Genomic DNA, 26,800 nt, shown 5'->3' with positions numbered 1-26,800 from the left:
TTTGACAGTTCACAGTACACGAGTACGACGCTAAATAGTAACGTCCACGTTAACTTTATCGACTATCGATAATTTTAAAAATGAATCCCGAAAAAGTAATATTTTATTTTAATCATAAATTACATATTTGCGTTTAAGTTAAGCGCTTATTCCACTTATCCTAGCTAGGACTTCCTAGCTAGGATTAGTGGAATAAGCGCTTTATTCAAGGTGCGCTGTCTTTGTTTGTTATGTGCTTTTTCATCTTTTAGACACAAGTGGCACAGACCTTGTTTCTTTTACTTATTGAGATATTTAAGCAGCAAATAATTGAATTAATATAGCTAGTGAAAACTGCTAATCATGCTTCAAATTACAATTTAAACGAAAAATATTATTATATTTTAGGCTCGCAGTTGGGGAAAGTAAAAAGTTACTTTCCCCGACTTCGAGAGTCGGGACTTGCGAGTTCCCACTCCCCAGTCCCGAGTCCCGACACCCAAGTCCGAACGTAGGTACGAAGTTCCAGTGGTCATAAATCCTAATCCCAACTCTCAAGTTGAGTGACACTTTACAAGATTAAGCCCGGCCGCACATTGTCCGAATTCTGATCAGAAACAGTTGAATTTCGCCGGACCGCCACCCCGCACACTATCCAAAATATCCTGCCGGCGAGTTCGAGCTCACTCGTCTCAGTACAAAATGTAAGAGACAGCGCGGACGTTCAACTGCTTCTGATCAGAAATTTCGGACAATGTGCGGCCGGGCCGAGTGAACCTATAAAGGTTCACTCGGCGTAGGTCACTGGGCGGTAGCCGGTAGCCGTCATTGACATTGACAATAAAGTGTCAGATGTTGTCAATCGTGACTTTGTATAGAAAATGACAAGTTTTTGACAGGGAGTCAATGACTGCTACCGCCCAGTTACGCTGAGTGAAAGCTACTCTTGCCTTGAGTTGAGAGCTATACTCTTGAGTACTAATGACTAATCACTAGACTTCATTATCATTGTTAATTTCATTGCCCATTAGCTTTGTCCACACTGTGCGTTTTTCTGTTCGTCAATGGCATGCGCTATAGCGCACTACGCAGTCAACTAAGGCATGCCCACGGGCCGCGAGTCGCGACGCATGCCCTCGGACTGTACCAAAACTTCAAAAATAACACAATATTTGCGTTGCGTTCCTTGACGCATTCAATTATTATTGAATGCGCAAATATGAAAGTTGATGACGAAAATTGAAGATGAAAGTGCACAGTGTGGACATAGCTATTTGGCATTCATATTGGAATGGCATTGTTGGCATAGGGCTTTAGCTTTATTTGGGTGGAAAAAATTGTAGGCCGCTGCTGTCATTCTCATGATAAATATTTTGTGATTGGCCAATATTGTAAATAAAGAACTATTATTGGTGGATTTATAGCCATAAAGCATAATATGAGCATAACAGCCAATTACAACTTGAGCTTACATTATGGTAAATGTCAAATCAGTTCCCATGTATTATGGCGGTTTCGCGTTTTTTCCAGCTCAAATACGAAATGAGTGGATATGTGCGCCGCCCGGGCGGCGACATTGACAGTAATTTGTCGAATATTCTCGTTCGCCATTTTGTAAATGCTATGGAATTCTGTGTTAAGTAATCAACGTGAGGTCATATTTGGATAAATCTGTTCGGGTAAGTCCAACTTTGTTCATATGTTTATATTACTTTACTTGTCTTTTGTATGGGCTATCCCTATTGTACTCGTTACCACCAATAAGTAATTGTTACTGTTTACATTTGTATCTACAGCGAAACAGTATCTTTGAGTATTATACCGTGTGATGTAGCTAGCTGGTGTCAAATGTCTCTATTCTATTTTTCAGATTTTGTGATGTCTGAGAATTCTGTAGTGAGGAAGGAGCCTCTGAAACGGCATGATGTCGCGAGACCTCTGCATATCCAGAGGCTGGAGGCCGCCCTAGACGTGAGGCCATTTGTGAACCAAGTTGAGAAAATATTGAACTCCGATGAGGAGAGTGGATCTGACAATGACTCGGATGACAAGTCTCTTATACTTGAGATGTCTAGGGGGGATAAGGACATGCACGGGGTTGTCACTTCAAAACAAGGTAAACATTCTTTTCTATGCTATGCTACTGACTACCATGGCAAATAAGAATAATTAAACCTTGAGAATATTAGATATACTAATTATCTCCCTTCAGAAGCCCTTGAGATTCATTTTATTTTTGACCTTTACATACAGAGTTGATGTTATTCAAATATTTGTTTAGTTGTTGTGGTGGCTCAAGTGTGTTTGTTGGGGCTCTGCGTGCCGGGGCGCATCGCAAAAATCCGCCTCCATACAATTTGTATGGAAGCGGATGCGCGTATCGCACAATGTGCTGGGGTGCATCAGCGCGGATATTTGCTCGGCGGATTTCCGTCAATGCGACACAGCCCGACAAGATCCGCTGCAGCCCGGCAACAGTGTGCTATAGTAAGCGGCGCCCGGATGTGATGCGATGCGGCCCGGCAAGCCTCGGCTCAAAATCCGTCAATGCATTGCGCACTGACCTGCCCTGGCACAGTTAGTGTTAAAATCCGTCAATGCGATGCAACCCAACCCGGCAATAGTGTGCTATAGCGCATTTTGCGCTGCGCTGCGCCCCGACCCGCCCCGACCCGCCCCGGCACGCGCCGACAAAGTGAGCGTGAACCTTAAAGCAACATTCTCCTTGTATGTATTTTCAGAGCGCCAAAGTGATCGTCTCAGATTATACAACTTGTCTTCTGTCGGAGAGGAGAGGGAGTGGCTCAGAAATGTTTTAATATCATCTGAGTCAGATTCGAGCAGTGATGATGACACACCAGCTGGCAAAGAGAGGAGAATCAAGTGGATGTTAAAAGAGAGATATTACCATAATAAATATGCAAAGAAATATTATAATGATTCAGGGGTAAGAATTGTCTTTATACTGTAAACATAATTAAATTATATTAAACAACACGATTTTTGTGCAAGAATTGTATCTTTTTTTTGAAAATTATCCATTGCAAGAACAGAGTATATAGAAAAGATTCTAGGACTCAAAGTCTCATATTATTCCTAATTTTATCAAAATTGATTTAGCAGTAGAAGCATGAAAAGACTTTTGAAAGAACTTTTGATTTTATACCTTTTTTTCCAAAAGTTCCAAAGTCCCTTGTCACAAAAAAATCTGGCAACGCTAGTCAGAGCCTACAAGTAATTATTAATATTAGACCCTATTTAACCAAAACCTGTAAGTGCTTGTCTAATGATCATGCCTACTCCTTCACGAATATAAGATATAACAAGAGATAGCAATAAGATTGATTTTAAATGTATTAAACTTTTATTCTAGAACTCCCGGTACATGTATTATGGAGCTGGACTTCTATCTACAATAGATAGGTACCCTGAGAGAAAGATAAATAAGCCTTTGGCCACACCAACAAGTAGAGGTCGCCGGGGCCGCCCAGCAGAGAAGAATGTGCCGCGTAATGTGCAGAGGATGAAGAAGAATAAGGCAGATAATAAGAATACCAGTGAAACAAATGACTTGGTAATAGAAAAAATAATTGAACTGGGCTTTCTCCTTACTTTTAGCTTAAGACGATTAGGCTTATTAAACAGTGCCCAGCATGTGATGGAAAAAGGGATTTTCTTTATTCTATCTCGTTAAATTTTATTCTAATCAAGAACATATTTTTAGTATACAGGATACAATTAAACCTTCCTGCCAATTTTTAATATATTGATCCTTGTTAAAAATAAAAATACACGTATTTTTTTTCTTTTATAATCACTCAGTACTAAAATGTTGAGAAATAGCTTCCGAAAGTTATCCTAAAAAACATACAATTAATGGACACGATGCATCGCCCGCGCGTGACGAGCCCCCGCGCGTGCGCCTCCCTCCGCGCCTCTCCGCGTTACCCCCGCTCATTCCCCCGCGCCGCGAGCGACCGTTCTGCAACGATTTTAAATGGGATAAAATATGTCATTGAAAAAAAAATAACACCCAATTTTTTTGGTAAAATGGACTCCTAATAATTCAAAAGCCCTGGAAAAAATTTGGCAGGATGGTTTAATTGCACCCTGTATGTGACGAAACCAATCTATTGTCAATCATGCTAATTATTAACGTTAGCTTTTGCCCGTGGCTTCACTCGCGTTAAGAAGTATTATATTATACAATCTTTCATCCCCTTAGGGGTGGAATTTATCAAAATCCTTTCTTAGTGAATGCCTACATCATAACATCTACCTGCATGCCAAATTTCAGCCCGATACATCCGATCCGATCAGTGGTTGGGGCTGTGCGTTGATAGATCACCATGCCAGTCAGTCACCTTTGAGTTATATATATTTAGATACAATGCTTTACCTAATACAATGTTTCTCTATTTTTAGCCTGAAGGCATAGACTGGGAGGAACAGCTACTGAATTTGAAGGAAGAAAAGGATGATGATGATTTTGTGATATCTGAAAAACAATCAGCCAGGTAATTCTACTTTCTTTACAATTTAAGGTATAATGTGTCATATTTTAAGCATTTGACATCACTGCGACTCAAGTAGTGCAACATTCTTAAGGTTGTGTATGAACTATATTTAGTATGTCATATTATCAGGATCCAAATTGTCTGTAAAAGATTTGTCACTCTATATTTTATTATGAATTGAGTGTAGTATGAAATGTGTAATAGTGTAAGAAGTCGTAGGCAAACCTTATAAATTAAAAAATAAATGAATTGATTACTAACATCACTATTCATTTTTAGGGGCAGAAAGAAGCTTACAACACTCAAGAGCCCTGAAGCATTGACTGCAAGAAGACGGAGACATTGGCAACTGCTAGTTAAAAAGGAATTGGGTAAAGTGCAAAGAGCAAGAGCGGCAACACACAGGGAAGTTATGTTGCAACGCAAAAGACTGGCAACACTGTGCTGCAAGCATTGGAGGCATGTAGCTATGCAGGTACAATGTTTAAGAAACTCTAACTCTCTATTAAATAAAAACTGATTCATACTGTCTTATATGTTATGTATTATGTTGTATCTTATATGCTCTAAAAGTCGAAATAAGCCATGTCCCACGTTTATAGCAACAACATGCAATTCTTAAGCTAGCTGTCATAGCAATTTTGCTTACAAGTGCTTACAAGCGCTTTTTCGCCGAGTGTACCTAATGATTATTATCTATACTTCTATACTAATATTATAAACCTGAAGAGTTTGTTTGATCGCGCTAACCTCAGAAACTACTGGTCCCATTTGAAAAATTCTTTCAGTGTGAGATAGCTCATTTATCGAGGAAGGCTATATATTATCACACTAAAACTAATAAGAGCGAAGAAACAGAGGAAAACGTGCGAAAAAACTGAGAAAATTATTTGAAGGATCATAGGCTATTTTGTGTGGGCTAATTTGTCTGTGATATTCCTTTAGACGAGTGAAGCCGCGCGGAACGTCTAGACTGTAGACTCTAGTATTTTATAATAATCATTACAGTCAACAAAGAACATGAAAGAGACAGTATGGCGGCGGTGCAAGCGTCTGAGTCGCGAGATGCAAGCGTACTGGCGCCGGTACGACAGAGCAGAGAAGGAAGCCCGACGACGCTTGGAAAAAGAGGCCGAAGAGCAACGCAAGGTAAGTTCATTCTTATTGCTGTCGAATAGAGTTAATAGTTGCGTGGCTAAGTTTTTGGGAGAAAAGGACTATTTTTTAGAGAAACTTTAGATTTGAGGAATAACAAAATCATTATAGACATCAAGTTTTTTTGTTTTTGCCGCCAAGTGATTTTCCCAAGTGTTAATCAAAGTTTGATTATGTGATCGTTTGTTTAATCGACGTTGTTGCAGTTGGCACGATGGTGCTGCAAACTAGTGTTGCTAATGTGAAAATTAAAATTGATTTTTTACTTATGTCCGTTACCTATTTATACGAAACCGGTTTATTCGGGTCGTAAATCACGGCTGTTTTTATAAACAATTCAAGATGTTTCGATGAATTGTTGATACAAGGGTCTAATTTAGGGTTCCGTCGTGTAGATTATAACAAAATATTGTTTAATTTGTAATCAAAGGATCAGAAAAAATAATTTTCAAAGTACATACTGTGAAAAGAATATTAAATCAGACTAAATACTATAATTATGATGGCTTGATAGATAGAAAATTTAACATAGCTGTTAATGTTTTTCACAGAAACATAAAATGTGGGTTGGATGTAAATATATTACATTATTTGTAAAAAAGGGGCGGGGCCGGGCGCCATTTTTTTTTTGGATTTTGGATTTCTATTTTTGACAGATTTTTGCCGAGTATCCAGTGGTTTTTCCTTCACGTTCTTATATAAAGAAAGTGCTGCCACATATAGTTTCTGTATGACCTCTATAATTCTAGATGGACGTCGAACTAATGGAGGCGAAGCGGCAGCGGCGGAAACTCAACTTTTTGATCACACAAACGGAGTTGTACGCTCACTTCATGCAGCGGAAACTCAACGCGGACGAGGGCGACAGCGGCGCGGACAGGATACTGAGACAGTTGGACGAGGACAGGGACCCTAGACTCGCTGCTATTGACAACTATGACAGGTAGGAATAGATAAAATTAAAAAAATCATTAAATCGGTAATATAATATAAAAAAATAATAGATTTTTAATAGATTTTTAACATTCCCCACCCCTGTATTTCGTTTGACTTAATGTCTGTCTGTGTGTCTATGTCCGTGGCATCATAGCATCTAAACGGGTGGACCATGAATTGAGATGTTAGGCTGAGCCCACATTAGGGTGCGACGTGCGCAATTCGCGAGCGAATTGCATAAGCATCTCGCTCGCGGCACGCACGCGGCGTTCTCTCGTACACACGCGAGGAACGCGCATGCAATGTGGTGGACGCTTTAGATTTTTTTAAAAGCTAACATTATATATTTTGATTTTTGATGATCGTTTTTTTTTTCTTGATATATCTTTATAATATTACATTTTGTCACAGCGAAGCCATGAAAGCCCGTGCGTCCCGCAACGCGCGGGAGGCGGTACGCGCGGAGCGGTCACGCGCGGCGGCGACGCATGCGCCGCGTACGAGCGAGCGGGGCGACCACGATCAGCCATCTATATTCCGAGGGACGCTCAAGGGATACCAGCTGAAGGGCATGAACTGGCTCGCTAACTTGTACGACCAGGTATGGAGATGTATATTTACTGTAATACATATTATACAATCTGCCTCCATTAGGTGGCAAAGAAGGAGAGGTAGAGCAGTACGCGCGGAGTGGTCACGTGAGGCGGCGACGCACGTGCCGCGTACGACCGAGCGGGGCGATCACGACAAACCGTCCACATTCCGAGGGACTCTTAAGGCCTCAGCCTCGAATTTTGCGGCGGGAGCGGTGGCGGCGCGGGTAGCCGTCTAGTACGCAGCGCACCGCTCACGGCGCCGGTGTTTCCGAGAACTGGTCCATATAAATCTAATATTTATACATTGGAACGCGCCGCTCCCACGCCGCCGCCACCACCGCCCCGCTGCCCGCTGATTTCGAGGCAGAGGCCTTAGGGATACCAGCTGAAGGGCATTAACTGTCTCGCTAACCTATACGAAAGAAAGAGAGACGATGCGGCAAGAAAGAGAGAGATAAAGCAGTACGCTCGCAGCGGTTACGTGCGGCGGCGACGCACGCGCCGCGTACAGGTGAGCGGCCACGACCTACTGTTCATATTCCTAGGGACTCTTAAGGGATACCAGCTGAATTTTGGCTCATCCACGCTCTCGCTCATCCACGCTCTCGCTCGTCTAGACAAATGGACGCTTCACGCCCGTCAGGCTGGCCCCATGCTAAGTACTTGAAGGACTTGTATTATGGGTATCAAACAATGAAATTCATGTGTTTAATACTTTCTTATATTATATTACACATTAAAGATGTTCATTAAATAATATAAATATGTGTATCGTATCCATGATCCAGGAACGATTGATGCGCAAAACTTAAAATCATTGTAGCGTAACGCAACTCGAAACGTAAATACTAATAGCGATTAAATCTCTAATTATATTTTTCTACATTGTCTACAACAGGGTATAAGTGGCATTCTAGCGGATGAAATGGGTCTGGGCAAGACGGTGCAGTGCATAGCGTTTCTCTGCCACGTGGCGGAGAGGCTGGGGGTGTGGGGTCCATTCCTGGTGGTGTCTCCGGCATCAACGTTACACAACTGGCAGCAGGAGATGCAGCGGTTTGTGCCGGATTTTAAAGTGGTAAGTGGTGTTACTGTGTTTGCTTATCCATACTAATATTATAAATGCGAAAGTGTGTCCGTCTGTCTGTTACCTCTTCACGCCCAAACCACTGAACCGATTTTGCTCAAATTTGGTATAGAGATACTTTGAGCCCCGGGAATGGACATAGGATACTTTTTATCCCGGAAAAATGTATAATAATAATAATAATATCTATGGACGCTTCACACCACGTCAGTCTGGCCCCGTGCTAAGTACCTGAAGGACTTGTGTTACAGGTACCAGACAACGGATATATATTTAATACTTTTATACTAAACATATATTTAAGATTTTTATTATATCATACACATATTTAATACACATCCATGACCCAGGAACATTGAAAAACTTTTTGTTCCGTCGGCGGGATTTGAACCCGCGACCCCCGGCTTGAATTGCCACACACTCTAACCATTGAGCCACGGAGGTCGTCTATGTTTCCCTCTTGTAGGTTATTTTATTTTTTTGAAGTAATATTACGTTGCTTACTCTTCCTCCTCTATTATTTCAAGTGATATAATAAATATTAATGTAATTTGAGTTAGAGTTATAAGTTGTGTATTCTATGTTTTCCCGGACTTTATTATGAATCTATTGATATTTCGGTTATGAAAATATGTATGACTGTTTGAGTACAGTAAGCTTTCCTGCTATGGTGAAAGAAACATAATCATATTTTAACAAATGGGGTAATGTGTATGTCCTGAATAAACGCTTATTATTATTATATTACTAGATGACGCCCGCAACTCTTTTATCGCGCGGGAACCTTACATTTTTCCGAAATAAAAAATATCCTATGTCCTTCCTCGGGACTCAATGTATCTCCATACCGAATTTCAGCTAAATCGGTTCAGCGGTTTGGGCGTGAAGAGGTAACAGACAGACAGACAGACAGACAGACAGACACACTTTTATTTATTTAACCGTTTATTGCACACAAAAAACATGTAACAAGTTATACTTATAAAGAAAGACGACACAACAGGTACTGCTTATCTCTAAAGAGATTTCTTCCAGCAGACCTAAGAAGAGAAATTTGATCAGAAAACATCAGATAGGGCGTGCACAGATAAACACAAATGAAATATACAACTAAATTATTACTATGATAAACAGTATTATATGTACAACAAAAAAAAATTAAAATAATAATAATAACATACTTACTATATTATAATACAATATGTATACTATACCATAAACTATATAAATTATAATATACTATAAATAAATACATTCTATATGTATATTTAATAATCATGGCTGGATTCAGAATTGAGGTAGTGCTCTTTCAAGCGTCTTTTAAAGACAGTAATAGTAGGACTATCACGGATGGCATGGGGAAGAGAATTCCACAATCTGACTGCATGAACAGTAAATGAGTAGGAAAAGAAGTTGGAGCGATGGGAGGGGAGGGAAAGGTTCGTTCTAACATTAGGTCTACAAGGGACGTCTAAGGATCGTGAGAAGTCAAAACGCTCTACGAGGTAAGAGGGAGACAACGGGTTATAAAGGATATTATAAAGGAGGGAGAGAATATGGATATTTCGCCGAAGACGAATGGGAAGCCACCTTAGCTGTGACCGAAAAGCAGAGACATGGTCATACTTTTTAAGACCAAAGACAAAACGAATGCAGAGATTCTGCAAACGTTCTAACTTAGTCAGCAACTCTTCGGTAACATCTAAGTAGCAGGAGTCAGCATAATCAAGGATAGGGAAAATGAGTGACTGGACTAGGGAAATTTTAGTTTTTAAGGGCAAAAAGTTCTGAAGACGCTTAAGCATGTGTATCGAGTGAAATATTTTCCTACTTACCTCATTGACTTGAGGCTGCCAGGACAGATTGCTATCAATAATTATTCCGAGGTTTTTTGCAGAGTGTGTGTAAGCAATCGGAGTATCGTTGTAAATAACTCTGGGCACATCGTTTAATCTTTGCGTCATGTACCTGCTACTTTTTTTCCCTTTCCCATTTATAATATTAGTTATATAGTTATAAATAGTTATAATTATAAAGTTATATTATTATTATTATATATGTATGCATATGTATTGTTAAAGATATTATGGCTTCTTAAAGTTGCAGAGCCATCCAAAGCACCAGCTGTCAGCAAGTCAGCACCTGCGTATTTTGTGCCGAGTTCTGTATTGAATACTTACAAAACTTTTCAGGTTCCATATTGGGGTAGTCCCAGCGAGAGAAAGATTCTCCGTCAATTCTGGGAGAGAAAGGATCTTCATACTAGTCAAGCGGCTTTTCATGTGGTGGTAACGTCTTACCAGATAGTCGTGTCTGATCTCAAGTATCTAAATAGGGTTTCCTGGCAATATATGATACTGGATGAAGCTCAGGCCATAAAGAGCTCGGCTAGCATGCGGTGGAAACTCCTACTGGGATTCAGCTGTAGAAACCGTTTGTTACTGTCAGGTAAGTCCATACTTCCATGATCCATCTTCCATTTTAATATTATAAACGTGAGATTGTGTCTGTGTATCTGTTAACTCTTCTCGCTTAGCTCTCTACCTTAATTTTCAGGAAATTAAGTAAACCTATAAGTTAGTTCTTATCATGGAAAGATTTAGGATTTCTGCCCTAGAAAAGAATTTTGAATTTTTTATACTGTACTACTAGATAACGCCCGCAACTCCGTTGCGCCATAATGAGTTTATCGCGCGGGAACCGTACATTTTTCCGAGATAAAATAAAAAAATAAAAATAAAAAATAAAAAATGTTTTATTTCTGAGTAAATTTGAATCAAATTTTTTCAGAATGTCTACCTGATGCCTACCACCGGTTCGGGAACTACCCCGGCGAGAAGAACCGGCGTAAGAAACTCGCACGGGTTCCACTTTTTACCAAAAAAGTGAGAGAAAAATTATTATTTTAAAATAAAGTTTACAATTTACAAAAAAGTATCCTATGTCCTTTCCCGGTACTCAAAGTATCTCCATACCAAATTTCAGTAAAATCGGTTCAGTAGTTTGAGCGTAAAGAGGTTACCTAGAGACAGACTTAGACAGACACACTTTCGCATTTATGATTTTAAGTATGGATAAACTGAGTTAAGCTATAACAATGAGTAATTGCAGGTACACCGATACAAAACAGTATGGCGGAGCTCTGGGCACTCCTGCACTTTATAATGCCCACGCTGTTTGACTCGCACGAGGAATTCAATGAGTGGTTCTCCAAGGATATTGAGAGTCACGCGGAAAATAAGAGCACCATTGATGAGAGTAAGTTGTGATTAGTCTAGAGCAGGGGTCACCAAATGGCGGACCGCGGTCCGCATCCGGACCGCCGACACATTGTGTGCGGACCAAGCATGTTCGAAGATGATCTTCGTTCATCTTAGGACTTCAACATCTCCAGGATTTAACGTCAATATTCAAGCTTGCACCAATATTTCACTTCAGAGAGATAATTAGCTACAAAAAAATGGTTACTTTTCTCATTGATATATCTAAAAAATAACTTTGTAATTTCCGTAATTACCTATGTTTAATATTTTTTTTATATAAAATGTTTCGACCGCGAAGGTCATTTCATGTCTTAAAACGGACCAGAGCGAAAATAATTGGTGACCCCTGGTCTAGAGTGACTATATTGTGGCTATATGTTTGTAATTAGGATAAATATAGAATGTTCATTAAAAAAAAATAAAGTCAGGTAATATATGAAATAAAAAAATGTGTTCCTAGCTGCCTTTGGTTTTCTTGTGTCGCCTGGAATAAAATTAAGATTAATATGCTCGTATATGAAAGCCGAGGCATAATATTAAGAATAATGATTAGCAATAATCGAGTCTACTTGTAAATGATTAATGGTTGGTGGGCCTGATCTTTACACATTTTTTCAGAACATTTATCGAGGTTGCATATGATTTTGAAGCCGTTTATGTTGAGACGTATCAAGAAGGATGTTGAAAATGAGTTGTCCGACAAAATCGAGGTGATGGTACACTGCCCGCTCACGATACGACAGAAACTATTGTATATAGGTATGTGCTAAGTGTTTTATACAGTAATCCTCGAAGAATAAACCCATATGCTTGTAAAAATGTGGCCCACAAAAGCGCTATGCCTAGCAGTAGAAATTAATTATATCAAGTACCTTTTCTTATGTATCAGACATGTAGACATCACACAAATTAGATTGAGTAATACATTAGGGGAAAGAAACAGAATATGATCCGTTGATGCAAAAGCGACAATATCTCTTCCATTGCATGTCTAGAATTAATAGTAAGTTTTGTAAGGATAGAGCCGTATTGTTCCGTTCATGAAACCATGCAAATGTTATTTTTCAGCACTAAAGAAGAAAATTAAAATAGAGGAGTTACTACATTACTCTGTTGGAGCAGAGTCTGGTCATAATGTTGACAAGAACTTCACATCTAATTTGATGAATTTAGTCATGCAGTTTAGGAAGGTGAGACTAAGATTAACTTAGTAACCAGTAGAATCATTTCAATCATGCATGAAATATTTCAACCAGTAACCACCGAATCCTAGTAATAAATTGTGTTAAAAACAATGATGAAATACTCAAACCAGATATGTTACTACCGCGCGCGTTGTGAAGCTTCAAATACAGCCCGTCTGTTGTTTAGTCTGAATCGAGCGCAGTCACGAACGTGCCGCGTCTTGTCTTACCTAAATAAATTGAAAATGACGTTGTGCGTGTTTCGAAAATGTACCAATTATAACTCGAAAGTAAACAAAACAAATGGAATCTCTTACATGTCTTGATTGCAATAAATACCTCGATTATTTACATTTTCAATTATTTTTTCGAACAATCTGGAAAAAACCGAATTTTCGTCATAGCTCAGGCGAAGAAAGAGACAGCGATACGATTTGACGTTTAAAAATAGAACTGTTTCTTTTATATAAATGGTTTTTCGTATCTTTTGTTTCACTTATCTGTCAAATTTGTCAATGTCTGCAATTTTGAATTTGAAAATTGTTCGGAAGAGATTTAAGCCGGAAAATAGTATGGACGTAACATATCTGTATAAGTAGAACATCATTGGTTAAAAACTGTGAAAAAAATGTTTGTCCTTTTCAAGTCTTAAGAGTCCGGGTGCCATCGAAATTCTGTATACAAACGATTACAATATTTACATACTAGATTGTAATCATTCATATTTTTTGGTACTTATGTTAATATTTTGCAGTGAATCTTTGTACAGAAACCTAGGTAATTACTATCTTAAAGCTGAATAATAACTCAAATATGGTAAATATTCTCGTATGCGAAATGATCTTGGTATTACGTTTGTATGAGAATTTCGATGGCACCCAGACTCAAAATTTCATAAACTTGTCATAGAGATATTTTGGGTACCTATAATCGGGCGAGCAACATGTGTTCTTAAAAAATGTTCTATTTTATAACCAGGTATGTAACCACCCTGAGCTATTCGAGAGGAGGGACGTCCGGTCACCGTTTGTGATGCAAGTCGATGATTATCATCTACCCAAGTTGGTAGCGGAGGATGGTATACTGAGTGACAGTACACCGTCCCAAAGACACCTGCTATATAACAAACTGAGTGTGCTGGCTACGGAGTATGTTCACCGGAATATGTGGGAAGGGTTCTCGTTCAGTCGATTCATGGACTTGTCTCCAATGGAGTTGCACAGGGTGACTGTGTGCAGTATGATGTATGCGTGAGTATTCTTAATTTTATATTTGGAAATTATACAATATACGTACATTCAAAAATAGTTTTTAATTATTCTTAAGGTTATATCTATAATATTAAGAATAATTTTAATCTTTAGCAAGTTAGCAGGGAAAGAATATATAGAATAAATAAGAAATATTTATGTTTCTTATATATAAGAAACATGTAAAAATAGTTTTTATCAAGGGCTCCGATATGTTCAATTGGAGCCCTTGATAAAAACTATTTTTTTTTCTTCGTTTGTATCTGTACTGTATCTGTATCTTCTGTCCTTGCTTTATCCATGAATTGTGTCCAAATGGTTCTCCCACTTGATTTTTTCGATCTATGTCGTTAAAATTAATAGAAAAGAAATGAAAAGTGTGGGCCGTCATATATACTAGCTAAAAGAGCTTTGTGAAGGCTCGGGTCGTCACACCTTGACTGACCTATGATAACACATCTACATTCTACATATAAAAAACCTTGATTGACTTATAATAACCCATCTACATATTAATAAAAATTACAATGTTAAAGCACAAATCGTTTTTTTAAGTTTTTCCGTAAAGTGTACCACAAAATGTTTACACGTTGTGGGATATACTAGGGCTCGCTTCGCTTGCCCTGATTAATATTAATCTTGCAGGGTCCAACATATCGAGCAATGTTTTGACAAGTATGAGAAGCTGCGGCATCGACGAACATGGTGGACAGACGAAGATAGTGACGATAAACAAACTGATTATTATAAGAAAATTAATTATAAGGTGTGTACAATATTCTCTTCATAAAGCATTTGCTATAGTAAGGTCGTAGCCCGTAGGGCTAGTACAAATTCTGTGCATTGATCCATTATATTCTGTGTTTTTAAATCGCTCACGAGTATATTGCCATCTCGTTTTAGCAATTATATGATAAAAGCGTACGAGTAAAAGAGACAAGTATCGTTGGGCCAATGGACGACTTACTGTCTACTCAGCCACAGAACTGAGCATTATTTAAAAATCTATTTAAGCATTAAAAATATTTTTAGGATATGCTGTTAGTGTGTCCCAACGCGGATATACTGAAGGCGCGGAAACACGACAGTCTGTTGTGGCGAGAACTGCTCTTTACAGACCCATTGTGGGTTACAGGTATATTATCTTATTATCTAAAAATCACCTACATAAAAAATAATATTGAAAAACTTAATAACTTCCGTCAAAATTGAGAAGTAAACAAGCTGATTATGAACTAGTTAACAATGATAAAATCTGTAGTTAACTACGTCTTTGTCTTTATGAAATAAAAAATTGAACGATATTATGTTTACCAAAAGGGTATTTCAGCAATTACTACACCACAATATTTTTGACGTGACAATGTCTAATAACTCAATACAGAATACTACGGACTACATGCACGAAAAAGATGACGTCATTGTTCCGTTACGCTCATTGTCGCTTTCCGCAAGCGAGAGCGCGGCACGGACTAGAGAGAGGCATGATTGGCTCGAGCGACTGTAATGTTTGATGTTGTCATGTCAAACTACCGTCCGTAAACCATAAAGTTAATATACCTAGTGGAATATTAAGTTTATGCCGTAAACCGACTTTACAGACAACCAATTTTTTGCAGGAGGTCCATTCTATACGCACACAGATCACGTGATACACTACATGCCCGAAACCGTAGAGCATAGAGCGTTGCGTACGCGACATCTGAAAGAAAATGAGGAACAGGTACAGAATATATTTTATCAATAATGGTGTTTGTTTTTATATAAAAGTGTTTATATAAAAAGTTTGGTTACTCGTGACATTCATTTTTACGTTACGTTGACGCTCACGTCACGACAACGTACCGTGCCACGTTACCGCACCGTTCCACGTTGTTGTCGTGACGAGGAGATGTGGAAAGGCCATTAAGCTTATAAAATTTTTATTTCATCTTATTTACTATTGCAGCCGGAGATGTTGAAAGAAATCAAAAGTGAAGATGGTGAGATGGTCGCAGTGGACGAGACGCAGGCGCCGGAGTGTACGCACGAGGCCCGCCCATCGCGCACGTACACGCACGTCCCCACGCCGCTACCGCCCTTCCTATGCACGGCGCAGCACAAGGTGAGATAGACATAATGTACAGCTGCAGAGAGATAGAGCGAGACGGCGATATAGGATGCGGAGACTCAAGCTCCGGAGAGTACGCACGAGCCCCGTCCATCGTGAACGTACACGCACGTCCCCACGTCGCTGCTACCCTTCCTGTGCACGGCGCAGCACAAGGTGAGACAGACATAATACACAGCTGCAGAGAGATAGAGCGAGACGGCGATATAGGACGCGGAGACACAAGCACCGGAGTGTCCGCACGCACGTCCCCACACCGCTGCCGCTCTTCCTGCGCACGGTGCAGCACAAGAAGAGGTGTCTTGCAGACGTGAACAAAACATTATATAGCTAATTGTACAACTTATTTATCATAAATGTGTAATATTAATGTTTATGTCACCTTTAAGGTGCTTGCGTGCGGCGGCGACGCGTTCGCCGTGTCGCGCCGGTTCGCGCACGCGATTCGTGCGGCGCGGCTGCGAGCGCGCACGCACGACCTCGCGCCGCTCGTGCACGCCGCGCGCCCGCACCACGGTTGGGCGGAGCTACAGGTGCCAGGTGAGACAACTAGCGCCACAATCCTGCATCGCGCTGTCGAAGTTTCTGAGATCAGCATGACATAATTATACAACGTCTGAAATAACAACTTTGGCTTGACCGAGCATACTATATCTTGCTCCATCAGAAGATCTTCCTTTGAAGCCAATTATATCGCCACAGTATAACCGACGAGTTTTGTCAATGATGAAAATATATATGTCAAAACAGTATGTCAAAAGAAACCAATATTACACAATTATAATATTGGTTTCTTTTGACATACTGTATAAAATAACTATTTATAGAACTTCAAACACCAAGTTACCCCCTGGAATTACGCCGAGATGTAGCTTCACTCTGCATCCTCTATCGGTTGTATCACGGAGAGTGCTCTGAAAAATTGTTCGGAATCATACCACCTGCAACTTTTCGCTATCGTCCCACGCGAAAAACATACCATCCTCATCACCTTGATGAGTGGCAGTCTTCCACAGTGCGTTTTTCGCGTAACTTTCTGCCGTGCACTGTAAAACTCTGGAATGAACTGTCACCAGCAGTATTTCCGGACCGATACGACCTGCAAATCTTCAAGAAAAGAGCGTATTCCCTCTTAAAAGGTCGGCAACGCACCTGCAGCTCTTCTGATATTGCGAGTGTCCATGGGCGACGGTAGTTGCTTACCATCAGCTGACCCGTTTGCTCGTTTGCCCCCTTATTTAATAAAAAAAAAAGTTATAATCATGGTAGAATGTAAGGACTTATTTATCAATCATCACTATCTTACCACCTTCATGTATACTGTAAAACTATACTAACTATTTATGTAAATGTATTATTCTGTTGTCTGTAATTATACCTGAATAAATAAATAAATAAATAAATATTCTGTGTACTGTGTTAATAAAGAATTTGAATTTAAACAGACAAGAACCAGCTAGTGAGCGACGCGGGCAAGCTCACGGTTCTGGACTCGCTACTGCGGCGGCTCAAGGAGCGAGGACACCGCGTGCTCATATACAGCCAGATGACCAAAATGATTGATCTGCTAGAGGTACGCTAGATGAAACTTAGACGTAGATTACACGCTCAGTTTCTCATCAGTTCAGTCCATCATTCTGGCAAGATTGACACGAAACTGAACATCTAACAGCTAACCTAGCTAACTAGTTGATTGTCGGACTGGTCATTTCTTTATTATGTACTTTTTAGCCATCAATCTGTCATCAATCTGGCGTCTCAGACTGACGCCATATTGATGACAAACTAAACGTGTAACTTACGTCTTAGTATCTAAGATATACGGGCGAAATTCGTTAACCGGACCCAAGACATGGGCCATTTGCGAGACAGAACTTATCAGCCTTTAAACCTCTGGACTTCTGGTCAGATCACTAACTTGGCAAAACAAGCGTTAGTTTACATATCACTAGATTTTATTTATTATAAGCCGGGATACACACTGACATATTATAAGGTGTTTATTTATATAATGTCAGTAATATATTTTGTGCGCAGGAGTACATGTGGCATAGAAAACACAAGTATATGCGACTGGACGGGTCGAGTAAAATCTCCGCTAGAAGAGACATGGTCGCCGACTTCCAGGTGAGTTAAAAAATCCACTACTATTACTAATACTATTGTATGTTAATCCAGTGCCTAAACTACTGCCATACCAAGTTTAATAAAAATCTGTTCAATATTTTTTGCGAGATGTAACACACGCATACACGCTTGCGCATACGCACGACTTTGAAAGATTTGTGTGATTATGTAAATTAAAATAATAATAAATTATGTAAAAAATTAAAAATATACAACTTTTCGTGTTTGTACGCTTATTGCCTGTATAATATAACGTCATTTACCTAAAATAATTTTCAAAACTGATGCATTTCGAAAATAATAAACTAAAGAAACTCTTAAGTGTCTAAACACACAATGCCGAAGTTCCGTGGCGGAAGTTCGGCATGATTCCGCCTGCAATGTATTTTAAATTACCTATGACACACCACGCCGAAATTACGTCGCGTTATATTGTATGCGTTTGATGCTTTTGATGAGAACCGTTCCGATCAACGCGGCAAGTGACCGCGACCGACAAGAATGTAAATAAAATGTGGTTTTATGACATAGGCTTCATTTTCTACCGACATTGGTCTAGCGGCCCATGGCGCCGCTGCTTTGTAGTGGTGTAGACTGTAGATGTAACTTGTCATAAATTGGCATTTTATTTGAACTAGAGATCGCCCAATGGTCGAAATTGGACCTTACTTTCAACGACATTAGGACTACTACCTATATTTTGTGAAAAGATATTGACTTTAACATATTTTTTTCAATTCCTGTCAGCTGATCTCAGACTGGCCGTTTAAGCATTGTCTAATAGTATCTAAAATTCAATAAATAAAACTATAATCCATTTTCAATTTGTCAACTTGTTGTCAACAGATTTCAAGCATAAATAAAAGAGTATAATTCGTATGTATAGGCTTGTCACTCAAAAATCTGTCATCTTTCCTAGTGTGTGTGTTGTAGTGTGTGTAACGTTTTATTTGTTAAAAAAATGCATGATAAAAACATAATTTTAAAATATTATTGGCTCGATGCTCATGCAGAAGGAGTGCATAAACTATAACTGTGCGAAATTTCATGCACCTACGTTTCCCCATTTTTCGTAAAAAGGGTTACAAAGTTTTTCTCCCACGTATTGATATATAGATATCTGTCGGTCGCGGTCGCTTGCCGCGCTGATACCTCAATATGCGTGTATGTGCACTGTGCAGGCTCGCGCCGACATCTTCGTGTTCCTGCTGTCGACGCGCGCCGGCGGACTCGGCATCAACCTCACTGCCGCCGATACTGTGAGTATACAAAAACGTATATTACTAGATGACGCCCGCAACTCCGTTGCCCCACAATTCGTTTATCACGCGGGAACCGTACATTTTTCCGAGATAAAAAGTATCCCATGTCCTTTCCCGGGACTCTAAGTATCTCTATGGGAGATCGCAGACGACAGACTTTTTGTGCGATCGAGTCTCCCTATACCAAATTTCAGCAAAATTGTTTCAGCGGTTCGTCGTGAAGAGGTAATAACAGACAGACAGACAGACACACTTTCGCATATATAATATTAGTATGGATTTAAATTGCGAATATTTTATCTTAGGTTTAGCATTTGGTTGGATAAACGAAACGCTCAAGATAGTCCTTTGGTAGTTTATTTACTTTGCAAATGTTGCGAAAGTAAAATAATTTAAATTACCCTCGATTTTGATTTGAGATGTAATGTTTTGTTTTAATTTCACATTAAAAATAACTATAATCCATTTTCAATTTGTCAACTTGTTGTCAACAGACTCCAGCCTTACTCCCGACAGAATCAGAGTCGAATCGAGAATCCAATCAGTTCGATCTCAACAGCTTTTGCTACTTCCCACATATATAACTAGCGCACGATCGTGCTGCGGCTCAATTTGGAACTAATTCGATCTCAACGACTTTTCCCACTCCTGACAGCTATACTAGCGCACGATCGTGCTGCGGCTGAATTTGGAACTGATCAGACTCGTAAATCAAAATCGTATCAAGAATTGTACCATGAAACTGTTTTGAGACTCAAATAATCGGACGAGAATGCTGTGTTCTACTCTAACAAACTTGAAATGACGTTGTTAGAGCAGGACGTGGCATTCTCGTCCGATTGTTTGAGTCTCAAAACAGTTTCGTAGTAGGCCTACAGTTTCGGGGGTAAGGCTGCTGGCTTCAGTATCACGTGCAGTAGTGTAATGCGATTATATTTCCAGGTGATATTCTACGACTCTGACTGGAACCCCACGGTGGACCAGCAGGCGATGGACCGCGCTCACCGGCTCGGCCAGACCAAGCAGGTCACCGTCTACCGCCTCATCTGCAAGGGCACCATCGAGGAGCGGATCATGCAGCGGGCCAAGGAGAAGAGCGAGGTGGGTACAAACATACAACAATACCTAAAGGGGTATGAAGATTTCTGTATGGAGCCTGGCCGACCTGCTGTCCGCTAAATGTGTTTTTTCGCGTTCACGAATATTTTTTTCAAAGATGGATAGCTAACATCAATACAAACAAAAAGATAAAACTTAAATTGGTAAAACTTTGGCAGCTCATATCTTCGAAATGTGACACTTTATGTGGTTTTATCTAAGATTATTTTTTGTTTGTATTGATGTTAGCTATCCATTTTTGAAACAAATATTCGTGAACGCGAAAAAACACATTTAGCGGACAGTAGGTCGGCCAAAATCTTCATACCGCTTTAAAGTACGAAGTGCGCATTTCTTATGGGACGTTTATATTCAGCCTCTGCCGCTGTTACTGTTACGCGCTGCCGGCAATATGGCCCTGCATACTGCGGCAGTAACGACGCGAGTGAGCGTTTACACCACTACATACTTAATAATAATAATAATATTTTTTTATTTGCATAAATATGGCACAGAGGGTGATACAATTCAAGCAGTGTTTCACATATTTTGTCGATTTATCGACGTGCAAAATGTTATATAAATGTTAGTCAAGTTATTACAATTTACAGTTAATTCGTTAGTTTTTCTTTTTACATAATAGGTTATGATAGAAATTTATATTCATATTATCTAATTTTAATTTTACATCATTATTTGTGAAAGTTTAAGTCAGTATCTAATGAAAGTATATTACAATAATTTTCCCTTTATACCTATTGTCGAAATAAAATTAAAATTTATTGTGATTCATTTACAATAATATAGTACCTAAACCTATGTCAAAGGACTAATAATCACATTTAGGGCGGATTCGACCAAACTGGAGTAAAATTTTACTCGAGTATAACTGTCTCCTAATCTAAGAGTAAGCTGGTTTTGTGTTTTTACAACTTCTAATCCAAGAATGAGGTAATTGCACGGGAGTAAATATTTACTCCCGTGCAATTACCAATTACACGGGCTATTTTGGTGGAGTAAATATTAAACTGAGAATAGTTGCACAACAGGGTTCAACTGTCACGGTCGGTGTCATTGTGAACTATAATTGACATTTTATTTCATACTCTTTGAGTAACTTGGTAAAATGCAAACGATAATACCCTAGAGTAAATTAAAGGAGTAAAATTATTCTCATGATAGTTATAGTGTTACTTCAAGTTTGGTCGAATCGGGCCTAAATAAAAACAAATAATAAGACGAAGAAGAAAGAAAAAAACTTACTTACTTAAAAACTTACACGTCGGGCAGCGGCAGCGGCATGAAGAGTGGCAGCGCGAGTGACTATTTACATTCTCGCGCTGCCCACTTCTCTGCCCAACAGAGCTGAAACTAAACGACGCATTAGAAAGTTAGAAAATAAAGCTATGGAATGGTTAGCGCTTTTATTACGGAAAGACGCATCATATTCGTACTGCTACTCGGTTGTTGTTACAGATGATATTCTACGAAGAAATAAATAAAGTCCTTACTAATTTTATAAACGTGTAAGTGTCTATTCGTCTATCTGTTACCTCCTCACGCTGAAATAGCTTAACCGATTTAGAAGTTTCGTATGGAGATACTTTAAAGTCCGAGAAAGGACGTAAGAGAGTTTTGTCGCGAAAAAGTTTTCAGCTGCAGCGCGATAAGTGAATTTAGACGCAACGGAGTTTGCTACCATTTACATAGTTATAAAATAAATATTAATTGATGTAAGTACTAATATCACCAACAAAACATAACTTTAAACTACTTATTTTTTCAGATTCAAAGGATGGTCATAAGCGGTGGCAATTTTAAACCCGACACACTCAAGCCAAAAGAAGTGGTGTCGTTACTTTTAGACGACGAAGAAATAGAATTAAAATGTAAGCTATTTCTCATTGTCTCACAGTTTTACATTATATTACTTATTATTTAAGGACGCTATCACATTTTTTCACAAATATCAGCGATCTTTAGGTATCATTTTAAAGAATTAGGAGTCACACTGCGAGGATATTTTGGTTTCAAATGAAAGATAATATTTATCTCCACGTCTACACTATAAAAATGTTATAGCCGCATACAACATTTTCACATAAATACGTTTTGACCATCACAATAATCGCAAAAGATTAAAAAAAATGGGGTTTGATTAGGTACCATTATAGCTAATTTACATTGAACTAAGGAAAATAAATATACAAAAAAATTGTTGCTTATTTAGTCCCCTGTACGAATAGCTAAATATTTTATATAAAAATAAATAACATTTCCATATTTTATAATAAAAATTAGAAACGCTCTCAAATTTCTTCATACTTTTTCGCCCTATCAAGAACGCGGCGAGCGAAGTAACCGCACTGTACAGGGCGCGCTGATATTGAATGTTATTTTAATGTCCTTAACGTCGATACTCGTACTGACCTGCTAATTTTTGTGATAGCGTCCTTAAAATGAACAGTGATTTTCAATTGAATTATTATTGTAGTATATTCTAATGTGTTTTAAAAGTAACAATATTATTAATAATTTTAATTATTTTTTCTTTTTTTTTTGCAGATCGACAAAAGTCTGAAGAGAAAAAGCTGGAGGAAAGAGAACGGAAACGAAAGAGCGGTTTGTTACCCCAGGTAAATAATATTAATACGAAGTTTGTTACTCACAATATAATGTAATAATAGTATTGTTATTTTCCACCTTTTTGGTAAAAGGTGGCCCCGTGCGAGTTTGTTACGCCGGTTCTTCTCGGGGTAGTTCCCGAACCGGTGGTAGGCCTCATGTAGATACGACGTTCTAAAAGTGTTAACTTTGTTAACCTATTTGGAAATAAATATTTTTGATTTTGATTTTTAATTTTTGAAACTGACTAAAATCATAGCAAGTTTTACGTTTGCTGGTCTTGGTAATTGTTTGACACAGTCTGGAGCCTGGCAGTCTTGATGGATTTTAGCTCGAGAGGTTTCGATAAATTCGTGTTCACTATGAGACTTGAGAGTAACTTTTTATCAAAATGCAGTCGGGTTTTTAGTTTTGTAACTGACCGTTTTAATTTATTTACGACATTATCAACTTTTTCTAACGGTCATTGGCCCACCACCCACTACTGCAACTGCCATTATCATCAAATTCTATAATCAGGGTGGTGTGGGCGAGGCTAAGCGGCCCCGCGACTCGACGTCGGAGCCCGGCAGCCCGCTGCAAGTGGACGACGACAGCGACGCACTAGTGCTGGACGAGCCGCACCGTGAGTATACTTAACTTTAATTATCACTTTATAAAGATGTGAAAAGTATGGAGCTTATGTCAAAACTAACTGTGCCCGCGACTATGTAGGCAAAAAATAAAATTCCATGAGAACTATTGTCGCTAGATAATAGTAGCCTATGTCATTTTCTGTCTAGTGTCTACTCTATATCTGCGTGAAATTTCATCAAAACCCATTGCATAATTTTAGAGATCTAAGCACATAGATGGGCAGACAGAAAAGCGAGTTTGTGTCGAGTGGATGGACGACTCGTGTCCAATAAAATAAAAGCAATAATTCAGTTCAATTGAGTGATTATAAAATCTCACTGAGTACGACCGTTTGTCTTTCCGAGGTTTCGCGACTGTCTTCATATTGTGTGTTTTCCAATAAGAGCATTATAGCGCATTATGCGGCATAATGCTTAACGTTGAATGTTTCAACAACAAGACCGCTTCGCACAATCGAGCACTATCAAAAGTAGTACTTTCGCTTGATGCGCGCAATGGATACCAACTCTGACAGAAAAGTAGTTTCAGCATAATTCGACATTAAGCGCCACTGAGTCGCATTATGCTCTCTAATTGTAAAACTAGGTGTATGTTTTACGCGGGCGTGCGCGTCGCTTGTGACATAATGTGAAAGTTAGTCTAAACAAATGCTATGTATGTTTCAGAGTTCTCACCGGTGCGACTGTCGCGCGGGACTCGCGGCGCGCGTCGCGGTCGGCCGCGCGGCTCGCGTCACGCCGGCACGCGACGAGAGGAGGTGCGAGAGGCGCCCGCCGCTGCTGCTGCTATTGCTGCAGGTATGAAATGTGTTAAAGTTCTTTGTATAGTATCGTCGAGTTTCAAATGCTGGTTCTTTTCGCCGCTCTAGTATATACCAGTAGTAACGAAGTTCTAAAAAAAAACATTTGAATATTGTCGAGATTTGATTGGGTGCGACCGATCCGGTTCTTCTCGCCGGTCTAACAAGCACCGGTGATAGGCGTTCGAAGTTCAAACGACAAATAAACTAACTTTTTCTACATATTAAAAGTAACTTTTTCTACATATCAGATAGGACTTTAACATCGTATCATCTTTATTAATTAAAACATACATATCTTCTTTTACAAAATGACCCAATAAAGCAGATAGTTATAGAATCTATTTTGTCTAAAAGAGTATGTGAACAACACTCGTTTATTTTCTGCACAAGACTAGCTATAACACAACATACTATAAATTGTACACAGGAGCGGCGCTGCTGGACGGCGACGGGCCGCTAGAGGCGAGCACTGCGAGTGTGGGCGGGGCCGGTGCGGAGCGCGCGCGGCGCGGGCCCGGCCGGCCGCGGCTGCGAGCGGCGCGCGGCCCGGTACGGGCTGCGAGACGCGCGCGGCGACCACGCGAGCCGCTGTTGGTGCCGCTAGCGCCGCCGCCATAGCACACACTACACAGGTGAAACACTACATGTTATAAATACTGCTAATCAAGCACTGTATAGTCCGCGCAATCCACGAAGACGCGCCCCACTACTCCTCCTAATCGTTTATAGTATATGTGTGCAAGCTTTTGCCAATGTTTGAGTGTTATCGGTACACACTAATTACCTATGAGTGCACGCGCACACTACAATAAATATACCAATTATTAAGAGAAAGCGTCACGGTCAAAGGGAAAGATGCTCACCCAAAAATTGGTGGGGCGCGTCTTCGTAGATTGCACGGACTATACATGCTATAACTACTGCTAATGTAACACTGTAACTAGGTATTGAGTACTTATTGAATACTAGATGACGCCCGCAACTCCGTTAATAATGTAGCTGCCTTACTCCCGACAGAATCAGTAGGCCTACTACGAAACCGTTTTGAGACTCAAACAGTCGAATGAGAATGCCGCGTCCCCTAACAATACAACGTCATTTCTCGTTTGTAAGAGTAGGACGCGGCATTCTCGTACGATTGCTCAAAACGGTTTCGTGGTACGGCCCCAGAATCGAATTAGCATGATCTTACGGGAGATCGCAGACGGCACACTTTTTGTGTGATCGAGTCTGCGGCGCACATACAGTCCGTCAGTCTGCATGGCCGCGCCATGCCGAATGTATGTGCGCCGCAGACTCGATCACACAAAAAAAAATATATACAGACGAACATATTTTGGAAGTCGGTTAAAAAGTGTGCCGTCTGCGATCTCCCTTAAGCTTTTGCTACTCCCGACTATTATACACTAGCGCAAAATCACGATGCGGCTCAATTTGAAACTAATCGGACTCGTAAATCAAAATCGTATCAGGTTGGGAGGTCAGACTGCTGTTTATAATTTGTTTGTGTGTTTTACAGGTAACTCTGCCCGGACGGTGTATGCTGCCTCAACCAGTGCAATCTCTAAAGACGTTCGTATCAAACCATAAAAAGTTAATATACCTAGCGGAATAGAGCAACAATCTCGAGCTGTCAAACGAAACCAAAATTGGTTTTCATCTGTGTGAAAAATATGTGTACGTATACACTTACAGAAGCATGATTGAACATGAATTCTATGAGATTAAATTGTCAAAGTGCGGCATGTGCCGACTGGACGTCAAAAAAAGAGTGCTGCTGTCATGTATCACACGTCTCTTTTTACCACGCAGTGTTACTGATAGTGACATCTCTCTTGCTCAGGCCTTTGTTTCTCTATTCCGCTATATTAACTTTATGTATCAAAACGAGACGCTTAGTATTGTTGTGTATTAGGCGACGTTTCAGAAACTTCGCTCTATTTATTGTAAAAACGTGCATTTAGTTAATAAAAGGTGAATTGTACATTTTTAATTTGTTTAATAAAAGTATTGAACAATTTTCGTCCTTTTGTCTTTAATAATCGAGGTAGTTTTCATGGTGAATACTGTCTAGGAATATACTGTAATATTACCGTAATCAAAGTTTCCTTGAGTATTAGGTCACACTTTTGATATAAAATTATGGCCAGAGAAATCAAGCGCTTGCGCTGGT

At 39.5% G+C, this 26,800-nt stretch overlaps 1 protein-coding gene across 2 annotated transcripts; it reads left to right on the top strand.

The window, feature by feature from the left end:
• The first annotated feature begins 1,493 nt into the window (after positions 1-1,493).
• Positions 1,494-26,255, top strand: LOC121735794 (chromatin-remodeling ATPase INO80). 2 transcript variants are annotated; one of them, XM_042126750.1, is made up of 30 exons: positions 1,494-1,658; positions 1,850-2,095; positions 2,721-2,926; positions 3,353-3,553; positions 4,405-4,496; positions 4,776-4,971; positions 5,505-5,645; positions 6,401-6,594; positions 6,999-7,188; positions 8,082-8,261; positions 10,463-10,718; positions 11,382-11,528; positions 12,152-12,292; positions 12,602-12,723; positions 13,696-13,967; positions 14,613-14,733; positions 15,000-15,102; positions 15,587-15,690; positions 15,916-16,071; positions 16,467-16,617; positions 17,523-17,650; positions 18,115-18,204; positions 19,386-19,463; positions 20,409-20,567; positions 22,351-22,453; positions 23,130-23,200; positions 23,709-23,814; positions 24,491-24,622; positions 25,055-25,259; positions 26,147-26,255. In XM_042126750.1, exons 2-29 carry the CDS (start codon positions 1,858-1,860, stop codon positions 25,243-25,245), a joined length of 4,269 nt encoding a protein of 1,422 aa, XP_041982684.1. In that variant the 5' UTR covers positions 1,494-1,658; positions 1,850-1,857; the 3' UTR covers positions 25,246-25,259; positions 26,147-26,255. The 2 variants fall into 2 exon arrangements, with proteins under 2 accessions (XP_041982684.1, XP_041982685.1); XM_042126751.1 differs by having other exon boundaries at positions 25,055-25,271; positions 26,143-26,255.
• The last annotated feature ends 545 nt before the right edge of the window (positions 26,256-26,800 follow it).

The sequence above is a fragment of the Aricia agestis genome, chromosome 18, assembly GCF_905147365.1.
Source record: "Aricia agestis chromosome 18, ilAriAges1.1, whole genome shotgun sequence".
NCBI lineage: Eukaryota > Metazoa > Arthropoda > Insecta > Lepidoptera > Lycaenidae > Aricia > Aricia agestis.
The sequence above is the reverse complement of the archived record's forward strand: the minus strand, read 5'-3'. Positions and strand labels throughout refer to the sequence as shown.